Source organism: Symphalangus syndactylus, chromosome 3 (genome assembly GCF_028878055.3).
Source record: "Symphalangus syndactylus isolate Jambi chromosome 3, NHGRI_mSymSyn1-v2.1_pri, whole genome shotgun sequence".
Taxonomy (NCBI): domain Eukaryota; kingdom Metazoa; phylum Chordata; class Mammalia; order Primates; family Hylobatidae; genus Symphalangus; species Symphalangus syndactylus.
Window position 1 is genome coordinate 113709927 of NC_072425.2, and position 12157 is coordinate 113722083.

At 35.6% G+C, this 12157-nt stretch overlaps 1 protein-coding gene across 13 annotated transcripts in view; it reads right to left on the reverse strand.

The window, feature by feature from the left end:
• CROT (carnitine O-octanoyltransferase) overlaps positions 1-12157 on the reverse strand; it is a 56987-nt gene that overhangs the window by 15732 nt on the left and 29098 nt on the right. For all 13 annotated transcript variants that reach the window (XM_055272845.2, XM_055272844.2, XM_063636432.1 and 10 more), the window contains 6 exons: positions 10741-10834; positions 10513-10638; positions 8925-9026; positions 4343-4426; positions 4155-4262; positions 3793-3923 (listed from right to left, as the gene is read on the reverse strand). In XM_055272845.2, the coding sequence (XP_055128820.1) occupies positions 3793-3923; positions 4155-4262; positions 4343-4426; positions 8925-9026; positions 10513-10638; positions 10741-10834 (645 nt within the window). The remainder of the gene's footprint in view (positions 1-3792; positions 3924-4154; positions 4263-4342; positions 4427-8924; positions 9027-10512; positions 10639-10740; positions 10835-12157) is intronic.

Sequence of the window (12157 nt, forward strand, 5' to 3'; positions counted from 1 at the left end):
AATAAAAAGTCTCCCATTAAGAAAAAGCTTAGGACCTGCTGGCTTCACTGCTGAATTCTAATAAACCTTTAAAAAAAGAACTAATACCAATTATACTCAAACTATTCCAAAAAATTGAAGAGGGCAGAATATTTTCAATCTCATTCTATGAAGACAGCATTATCCTAATACCAAAACCAGAAAAGGACACAACTAAAGAAGTAAACTACAGAGCAGTATCCCAGATGAACACAGATGCAGAAATCCTCAACAAAATACTAGCAAACTGAACTCAATGGCACATTAAAAAGATCACTCACCATGATTAAGTGGGTTTCAGATGGTTCAACATATGCAAATTAATAAGCATGATACATCACATCAACAGAATAAAGGACAAAAACCATGTAATCATTTTAATAGATGCTGAAAAGCATTTGATAAAATTAAACATACCTTCATGATAAAAATTTTCAACAAACTCAGTAAAGAAGAAATATACATCAAAACAATAAAAGCCACATATGACAAATCCAGAGCTAACATCATACTGAATATGGAAAAACTGCAAGACTTTCCTCTAAGATCTAGAACATGACAAAGATGCCTACTTTCACCACTTTTATGCAACATAGTATTGGAAGTCCTAGCCAAAGCAATTAGGAAAGAGAATGAAATAAAGAGCACTCAAATTGCAAAGGAAAAAGTCAAATTGTCCTGTCTGCAGATGACATGATCTAATACTTAAGATACCAACAAACAGCCATTAGAGTGATAAACAAATTCAGTAAAGTTGCAAGATATAAAATCAACATATTAAAATCAGTAGCATTTCTATATGCCAAAAGCAAACAATCTGAAAAACAAATGAAGAAAGCAATCCCATTTACAATAGCTACAAAGAATATAAAATACCTAGGAATCAACTGAACCAAAAAAGTAAAAAAATCTTTACAAGGAAAACTATAAGACACTGATGAAAGAGAGAGGACACCAAAAAATGGAAAGACAGCCCATGTTCATTAATTAGAAGAATATTGTTAAAATGTCCATCCTACCCAAAGCAATCTACAGATTCAATGCAATTCCTATCAAAATACCAATGATATTCTTCACAAAGATAGGAAAAAAAATCCAAAAATTCATATGGAACCACAAAAGAATAGCCAATGCAATCTCAGGAAAAAAAAAAAAAAAAAGCTTGAGGCATCACATTACCTAACTTCAAAATATACTGCAAAACTATAGTAACCAAAACAGCATGTTACTGGCATAAAAACAGACATACAGACCAATGGAACAGAACAGAGAACCAAGAAATAAATCCGTGTATTTACAGGCATCTCCTTTTCAGCAAAGGAAAGGATAGGCTCTTCAATAAATGGCTCTGTGAAAACTGGATATCCATATGCAGAAGAATGAAACTGGACCACTATCTCTTACTGTGTACAAAATTCAAATCAAAATGGATTAAAGGCTTACATATAAGACCTGAAACTATAAAACTACTAAAAGAAAACATTGGGGAAGTTCTGTAAGACACTGAACTGGGCAAATATTTCTTGAGTAATACCCTACAAGCATGGAAGCCAAAGCAGAAATGGACAAATGAGATCATATGAAGTTAAAAATCTTCTGCACTGCAGAGGAAACAATCAGCAAAGTGAAGAGGCAACCCACAGAATGGGAGAAAATATCTGCAAACTATCCATCTCCCAAGAAATTAATAATCAGAATATATAAGGAACTTAAAAAACTCAATAGCAACACACAAATTTATCTGATTTAAAATGGACAAATAATCTTTTTTGTTGTTGTTGTTAGACAGTGTCTTGCTCTGTCGCTCAGGCTGGAGCGCAGTGGCACAATCTCAGCTCACTGCAACCTCTGCCTCCCAGGTTCAAGGGATTCTCGTGCCTCAGCCTCCTGAGTAGGTAGAGTTACAGACATGTGCCCCCACATCAGGCTAATTTTTGTATTTTTAGTAGAGACAGGGTTTCATTATGTTGGCCAGGCTGGTCTCAAACTCCTGACCTCAGGTGATCTGCCCACCTCGGCCTCCCAAATTGCTGGAACTACAGGTGTGAGCCATGCACCCGATGACAAATGATCTTAATAGACATTTCTCAAAAGAAGACATACAAACAGCCAACAAGTATATGAAAAATGCTCAACATCACTAATCATCGGGAAATGCAAATTAAAACTACAATAAGACATCACTTCACCCTAGTTAAAAATCACTTTTATGAAAAAGATAGGCAATAGCAGATGCTAGCAAGGATGTGGAGAAAAGGGAACCCTTATACACTGTTGGTGGAAATGTAAATTAGTACAGCCACTATGGCAAACAGTCTGAAAGTGCCTCACAAAACTAAAAAAATAGAACTACTCTACAATCTGATATCTCACTGCTAGGTATATATCCAAGAGAAAGGAAATCAATATATCAAAGAGATACCCGCACTCCAATGTTTATTGCAGCACTATTTACAATAGTCAAGATATAGAATGAACCTAAGTGTCCAGCAGATGTATGGATAAAGAAAATGTGGGCTGGGCGTGGTGGCTCACACCTCTAATCCCAGCACTTTGGGAGGCTGAGGCACGCAGATCACCCGAGCTCCGGAGTTAGAGACCAGCCTGGCCAACATGACGAAACCCCATCTCTACTAAAACTATAAAAATTAGCCAGGCATGGTGGCAGGCACCTGTAATCCCAGCTACTCAGGAGGCTGAGGCAGGGAGAATTGTTTGAACCCAGGAGGTGGAGGTTGCAGGGAACAAAGACCATGCCACTGCACTCCAACCTGGGCGACAGAGCAAGACTCTGACTCGAAAAAAAAAAAAAAAGAAAATGTAATATATATACACAATGGAATATTACTCAGCCAAAATAATAAAAAAAAAATGAAATCCCTTCATTTGCAGCAACATGGGTAAGGCTGGATAACTTTTTGTTAAGTGAAATAAGCCAGAAATAGAAAGACAAGTATTGCAGGTTCTCACCTATATATGGGAGTTAAAAAAAATTGATCTCGTGGAGGTAGACAGTAAAATGGTGGTTAATAGAGATTGGGATGAGTAGGGGGGAGAGGAGAATGAACAGAAGTTAGCTAATGGGTATAATGGTACAGTTAGATGGAATAACTTCTAGTGTTTGATAGCACAGTAGGTTGAATATAGTTAACAATAATTTGTTGTATATTTCAAAATACCTAGAAGAGAAGACTTGGAACATTCCCCACATGAAGACATAATAAATGGTTGAAGCAGTAGACATCCCAATTACCGTGATTTGACCATTACACATTTTATGCATGTATCAAAAAAATCACACGTATCTGATAAATATGTTCAATTATAACTTATTTATCAATGAAAAAGCAACATTGAGGGACTTCTACTTCTTCTTAGGATGTATTAAGTCACAACATTAATGTCGCTCCTATTCTAAAAATGAGTAAAGGCTGGATAATTTATAACATCACAACTTTTCATGAACCCATCAGAAAACTGACGTTGCAAGAAAACCAAGCGATCTGAATGCCAAAGAATGACCAATCCTCTTTCAGATGAGAATAGACACGTCAAAACTTATCAAGTGGATACTGTGATACAGTAACAAGGAAAAACTGTGAAACCACCACAGATCAGAAATCTAATACTCTATCGATGGAAGTACAAATAGGACACAGTACCAGCTGGGAAAAAAGTGAGCAAAAACACTGAGGAGTTAGGATGAAATAGCTACAGAAAAAGATATACCCTTGGACTTCAAGACTGTGAAAATAGAAACTGAATGGTCCTTACTGTCCATGAAGTCTGTAATAGGCCAGCTGAAGTGCAAGCTGAATAAATGTATCCGGGTGAAGCATCTTGTTCTTGGTTAGCTTTTTGCCAAAAGATGTAAAGGCATAAGCCGCAATCTGTAAATCAGATGCCTAACAAGAAGAATTAAATGAGAACGGTGAAAAATCACCTAAGGAGAATACACCAAAGAGAACCAAATTATCACCTGCATTAAAGTAATCACCAGACATAAAGAATTAAAGGTGTTAAAGGCATAATTTTAAAATGTTTTGTGCAGACACGCTTGGATGACCGCCAAATTTTTACATATGGTTGTTAAAAGAAAAAATCATTATTATTTAAGAGAAAAGTGAAAAATATACCTCCCTGAGATACTGGGCTTTAGCTTGGTTGATGTCATTTAAAACTTTCTCATCCACAGTGAAAATGAGCTCTTTTGGAAGTGGTATATCTCGTACCTTCTCTGAACCCTGAAAATAGGGAAGACTTAAAAATATTTTACGTATAAAATTATTAGGAGAAAAAAGATGAAATATTTATTCAAACATACCTTCCATCTTCCTTCATTCTGAAAAATTTTCTCATCCACATAATAACTGATGTTCACCATAATCATTGCATCAAAAGGAGCATGCTAAAATGAGAACACACAAGATTTCTGAATGCTTTGTCAACTTAAAACTTGACCCAATATTTTATTTTCACTTTGTGTTCATTCTTAACAGATAATAAAGCATAGAGTCTTCAAATACCTCACCTCCTGATGATAAGATATAAGATTCCCTACAGTTCAGTAACTGCTGTATTTTATTTTTTGGAAAAAAATTGTTTAAATTTGGAAGCACCTAGTAGGGCTCCTGGTGGGGCTTGGGGTCATGAGGGTGTATAAAGGAACAGATAAACAATCTAGATAAATTAATTGCTATTTTTACTATAAGTCAAAGCAAGTGTATATATGCAACATGAAGACGTTCTGGAATTGTAAGAACAGGGTGGAAAAGCAGATGGGGATGGCAACCTACCTGAAAGCATTTGGGACGGGCATGAACTTCTTTAGGTAAGGACTTAGGCCACTTAGTGAATATTAGAACGCATAACCATTTTGTGTTTTTTATACATATGAGTGTCCTGATGTGATAATTCTCAGTTTAAGAAATGTGGGAAAGATAGGCTGTGTGTTACAGGGGTGTTTCAGGTTTGCCAGGTATATTTAGAGAAAGAAATTGCAGTTAGTGAATTTTCCCATCATCTATTTTGAAAAACAAAGTTTTTGCCTGCATTTTCCCCATGCTCCTTAGATGAGAGTTACATTAGACGGTTCCTTGTGACTGTCACCACTTTACATTAGACACAGATATCATTCATGATCTGAACGTGACACTGCGAGCTCGGGAGGGAAAGAAGGGAAGTCGCAAGATATGGGCCCAGTTTCAGAGGAGTAATTAGGTGTCTTAAATGTCACCCTAACACTATAGCTCTGTAGCCTGTATCACGGCCCAGTGGAGCCTATAGACACAATTTATTGTTACCAACCAGGCAACAACTACATCAGGAAAGGCTCTTGAGGGAGGTCAGTATAAGATGCCTGAGCAGTTTATCTGCCAACAACAGCACACATGACAAGACTCACAGGTCACTGACAAACCCATTTGCTAACCGTATCTCACAACTGTGTGGTACTTTACAATTTTACAAAGAATTTTCAGATATTATCAAATATATTGTTTCATTTAAGACAAACAGTATCAGTTTCCAACTATTTTACTGGAGCCAGTAGGAAACAGCAAGAGTGAAGGATGTCTCTTTGAGCTATAATTCTAAGCACCCATCTCCTAATGGAAAGCTAATAATCTCAAAAAAGTTAGAAAATATATAAAATTCCAATGCTATCCTGATGCTTTATTTGTTCACATAATTTTTACCTTTCATTTCTTGCACTTACACAGAGGCAATATGTATTGACATAGTGTTTAAGAATGTAGGCTTTGGTTCTGAGTTCAAACTACTTCCTAGCTGTGCAATAGTAAGAAAGTTACTTTGTTTTCTAATTAAACTGCCTTATTTCCCTGTAGAGATAATGCATGCATACATACAGATTCTGTGAAAAATGATTTTTATACCACTTACACAGTACTTACTAAGGATCTGGCTCACAGCAATAATTAGTAACTATTATTATTATTAACTAAAGTTTTTACATGCTTCCTGTGCACCCTCTGCAAAGCCTTACAATAAAGCCTACAATATAGAGAAGACAATATAGTTGACTTCAGGTTTATAAAATAGGAGGGATATGGAATTAATATAATCACAAAATAACATATTCAAACAATTATAATTATGGAACGGCAACACAGCTTTAGGGTAAAATAAGCTTTATTTTACAGTACATATACTTATTTTTCTTCTTATTCTTCTTATGTTTGAGACAGGGTCTTGTTCTGTTGCCTGGGTGGGAATGCAGTGGTACAACCATGGCTCACTGCAACCTGGACCTCCTAGGCTCAAGTGATCCTCCCACCTCAGCCTCCCAAGTAGTTGGGAGTATAGGTATGCATTACCAGGCCCAGCTAATTTTTTATTTTTTGTAGAGATGGGGGTCTCACTATGTTGCCCAAGCTGGTGTTGAACTGCTGGAATCAAATCCTCCCACCTTGGTCTCCCAAAGTGCTGGGATTATAGGCATGAGCTCCCATGTTTGGCCTACAGCATATGTATTTCACTAATGATGATTTACAAAGGTTAAACTGCAGTCTGTATAATCATCTTAGGTTAGAGGGGAAACCTCCATGGAATTTAATGCAAATTATCAGGTGGAGATAATCAGATCAATTTTATAAATATATGCATGTTAATGCACACACATAAAACATGTCCACACACTATAAAAAAGCATCTCAGTTGTGCTGAGAGATATGCTCATTATGAGCCCAATATTCTTTATTCAGAGACAGACAAGATTATCAAAATTATTTTCATCTTGAATTTGTGTGAACAGCAAGATCCTGGTGCTATTAGTAAAAATCAGTTTAGCAAAAGGTGTTTTTTGGTGGGCTTGGGGATGAGGGACGGAAAGCAAGATGAGTTATTCTTGATGAGATTGACTTCCTCTTATATAACAATATAACATCCAATTTGAACAATTTAACATATAATGAAACACAACTCTCAAATGAGAATAATAGGTAAAAGCTAGAAAAGTATAGCTGCAAGTTACATATATAACAATAGGTCAATAAAACTATTTAAATTAGGGAAGAAAATGGTCAGAGGGGGAAAAGTGTGATGAATATTAAGGTCAGTTTCAGAATCAGTAGATAGGAAAATACTGCTAAGAGGAAAGAGGCAGTGTCAAAATACGTATGAAGAGGGTAGCCAACTGCAGCAGACATGTCAAAGAGAAATCAAGGGAAGAAGCCAGAGGGCAGTTAACCACCTTACAAAGGGTAGTTTGCAAGGAATGGTAAGGACATAAACCAGACTGAGGAAAGTCAAGGAGAATCAAATGAGGAGCTGAAGAGAAGAAAACTGAGGCAATTAACAAGAACTATTCTGTCAACAGTAGACTCAAAGGAAGAGTAAAGAGAACATCTTCAAAATGACTCGTGGCAACCTTTCACTGTAGCTCTGATGAGATGAGATACTCCAATAGACATTTACTTTCAGTACCTATTAACCAATCCACCTTGTTCTGAAATAACAGCTACTTTACTGTTCTTTAGGCAACCAAGCACCACTCTGTAGTGGTTTGAATGAGACTGATTCTACCCACTAGATTCCAAGGTTGGGCATGTGACCCAGGCCAAGCTCATCCAAGCACCTGATTCCCCAGGATGGGGACATGAATCACACAGGCCAATCACAACTGATGAGGATTATTCCAGGACTTTTGCTGGAACCGTTGGAAACAAAGAAGCTGGCTATTTCCTTTGGGAGTCTATGAAGAAAGCTATGAAGACATGAGACTGTTGGTACAACAATCACATTGGGCAGTCTACCTAAATATGAGGCCAAACAAAGGAAAGAAGTACCAAAAAATGGGGAGAGATTTCTAATGAAAGCATTTGCACATTGAAGTCAGCTTTACCCAAATTTAGCTACACTCCTTGCCAACAAATATCTTCTTAAGCTAATGCTAGTTTGATTTAGGTTTCTATCACCTAAACCTGAATACAGATTAATACAACTACTGACTCGACTCCCCTGCTTTTTTTTTTTTTTTTTTTTGGAGACAAGAGTCTCATTCTGTTGCCCAGGCTGAAGTGTACTGGCCCAAACACCGTTCACTGCACCCTCAACCTCCCAGGTTCAAGCAATCCTCCTAGACCTCAGCCTCCCAAGTAGCTGGGACCACAGGCACACAACACCATGTGAGGCTAATTTTGGTATTTTTTGTAGAGATGGGGTTTCATGACATTGCCCAGACCAGTCTCCATCTCCTGAGCTCAAGTGATTCACCTGCCTTGGCCTCCCAAAGTGCTGGGATTACAGGTATCAGCCATCATGCCCAGCCCTAAACCCCTTTAGAAACAATTTTCTTGGTTCATAGACCTCCTGAATGCCTATCAGACAGTTAGTAGACAGAGCTAGTAAAGATGTCCATGGGAGGGGAACAGAGGAGAAACAAGAAAAGTTGTTTATTTTTTATGAAAATGGTCAAAATGGTAGTAACTGCCATTTTAATATCCACAGCCTAAATAGTGTTCCAAAGATCATGTGTCATTTTAGGAAAATAGTTACCTAGTTACTAGGTGAATCTTGAACTCTATAAATATATCCATATGCATTGCTCTGTGCATAGAACACATACATAATGCCATATAATACCTTTTGAAATAGGTATTCTCAGCAAGCAGATAATACTGTGTTTTAAGAGCTTATATTACATAAATATTATATGCAAATTCCACTTTGCAGATATAGTACACAACAAACTGGCCTTACTACAGAAGAAAATAACTTGTCCTATACTCTACTTTCACTGAGAATTCATAACTAAACTTTTCACCAAAGTGCCATAAAACTAAATTACTGTTCACTTACACTGTTCCCCAGCACAAGTATTTATGATTTATTGTCATTAATTTAACCTAAAAGATCAAAAGAGAAAAAAATTTCAGTAGTTTACTTACATCACAATTACAGCCAAATACTCCATTAGAAAAGGAAATCAAGTTATAGGATTTGTCACCCCAGCGTACTGTTGGATCTCCAATAAGGATGGCTGCAATAATCTAAAATAAATTTAATTTTTCCAAATTAAAAGGGTTTAATATTGGTTTGTAAGAATTTACATCTTAAACACATATATTATCTCACCATTCCTCTTCAGGTCAACCAAATTTAATAAAATCATAATACAGTTATACTCGAGAGAGTAATTCTGGCCCTGACTTTAGGGGTTTCTCAAAATCTCAAGTTAAGAAAGTCCTACCAGAAGAGAAAATGCTGGTACAATATTCATGAATGTTTACAGAACATAGAATTGAGAGGATAAGGGTTTTGTAACTTGAATAGGATAAAAGATCTTGATAAAAGTTTAGTCATTAAAGTCTCGTTAGGAGGAAATATTTTAAGAATTCATTTCCTACTAAACCTGTTTTTCAAACTGTATACTTTGGCCTATTAATGGATCATGAAATCAGTTCAGTGCATCATAATCAATATTCCTTACAAAAAAGGAGAATAAAATAGACTGGAAATATCAGTGTACCTCACAGACAATAAAAGTAATTAGTGCTCTGTGAAACTCCTATTTTATATATGTGTTTGCATGCATATACACATGTATATATAATGGGCTGCAATCTAAATGTATTTGTAACTAAAAATTGTGGTCAAAAAAGTTTTCAGCACACCAACATGGCACTTGGATACACATGTAACAAACCTGCACATTGTGCACGTGTACCCTAAAACTTAAAGTATAATAATAAAAAAAAAAAGTTTGAACGACACTGCATTAAAATACATTCTTCCTTAAAAAGAAGTCTGGTGATTCTCAAAAAAAAAACAAAACAAAACAAAACAAAAAAATCTCCCTCCTTGCTACAAGGTTTTTCAATCCTTGATATTTTTTCCTATTATTTAATACCGATTAATTCATTATAAAATAATTAAGTATTTTCATAAGACTATGAGATTTCTAATACAATTACTATCTTTTATTATTTCCTGGAAAACTGAAATGTCACCCTGGGGGTGGCAGGGGAGCATAAAATAAGGCCATATTTACCCTTAACGTCACTGACATCAACGTGTTCAGTAATTAACCAAATGATAAAATAAATGACTTACAAGGGTGACATAATTCTTAGGAGAGACAGTCCCAACTATGGTGTCAAGATACACTGATGCAGGTTATGATTAGGTTCTCATTTCACCTTTGGCAAGAAAAGTTCATTAACTTAGTGCTCTGTGTAAATTTTCTGAGTATGCAAGCAATGAAAAGGTTGAGCAACACTGACATGTGATATGCAAAGTCATACTTCTTTAAACAAAGTATAATATATAGCTAAACAAACTTAAACAATGCGGCAAGGATTTACCAATTTACTATCTACTTTATAAGCTTCAACTTGGAACAAGTATATTGTATAACTAAGAAAAAGTTTCAAGAGCCTAAATGTAGAAAAAGAATAAAAACCTCCATGTTCAATAAATATGAGTCTTCCAGAAAAATCTGCAATTAAAAAAAAAAAACAGAAGGTAGTTAAGTACCTCAGAATAATCCTCTGGTGTTACATGTGGACTGCTATCCTCCATGGAATATACCAATAAACTACTCTGAATTTTTTCTAACAAAGCCAAGTTCTCTGGATCAAGGCCAATCAGATATTCTCGTGCCTAAAGGGCAAGGAGATGATGATCAAATATTCCAACTGAAATGCAATACATCAAAAGAGTTTGTTAGAGAAAAGCTTCATTAAGAAAAGTGTAAATCAGAACCTTAGCCCATCGAGTTCGCTCCTCACTAGTTAATGCTGCAATCCCAGGTCCATCAGGTTCACTGTGGCACTTCTTGTGGATATACGTCAGTTGTCTTATGGAAGATGAAAAGAAGATTCAAAAAGAGTACAGGCAGAAAGTAACTACTTTGGCCTTTAAAACGTCATAACATTGATCAATATTTAAATGTTTGGATATATTACCCAAAGAAACCACTTATGATGCCAATAGATTTCCTACATCACATATTGTTTAAGTGATTGTGTTCTATTAACACCAAAAGCATATTTGACAATAATTTAATTTCAGTAAATAAATTTAGTTATTGGCTAAATTTAGTTTGGCTGATATATACTTTGGAAATATGCATGCACTTCTAGGTTACAAGTAAATATCCTTTTTACTGTAAATATCCTGACAATGGAGAACTTGAAAAATATCCTGGTAATCAATTGCACAAATATAATGTACGTCTTATCTAACTAAAATCTATGTGCGTATATATTTAACCAGAGGACTTACTGTATACTCAATTAATATTTGTGTTTTACCAAAAAAAATAGAAATACCATATAATCAGTTTTAAGTATTTTCATATGTGCCACTTTGTTACTTCTAATCATTATATTTTTAAAGACTCTATTAGCTAAGGATAAACTACTCCCCCTCCATAGTATTTTATGCTCCCAGATTGCTGAGTTTCATGTATCTTTAAACATACAGCAGATAAATAACTGGGTTCTCCCATAAAGAAACTTTCATCAGTCAAAAATCCACAGAGCTTTAATTTAGCTCTACTTCATGGCACATGTTAATAAATTACTTCAATTTAAAAGCTTTCAAAGATTTCTCAGGAAGTGAGCTAATGTAGCTTAATAAATGGTCAAAAAACGCCACTAGTAGCCATCAGTTCTGACTTCATCATTCAAAATTGGAATTCATCATTTATCTACTGATTCACATACTCTCCTCTGTTTGTTCATTATATCTGTAACACTGATAAAGAAATACGTTTCTTGCTGAAAAATTCCCCCCTTTTTATTTGCAAATTAATGGTGTCCTGAGGAACAGAATAAGGGTTTCTTCACCAATCTGCATCTATAGCGAGAGCAACTTGCCTTGCCTCTCTTCCTGCTTACTTTCTTTAGTAACTACTGATTTTGCTCCAATTATAAATAGAGCTTTTTCAGTTTGTGGTTACTAGCGTAAACTCTGAATTTCTAAATAAAATCAACCTGTTTCTCTCCATATGGTACTTGTTGCTACCTTTCCCTTACCAACTACCTTAAAGCACGAGTTTTGACTATGAAACTTTTTCTTCCTCCCTGAAATAATCATTTTCATGTTCGTTTTACAAGGTGGTCATTAGTAGGGAGAAATTACAAAGGAAAATGTGTTAAACCTGAAATGAAATTTT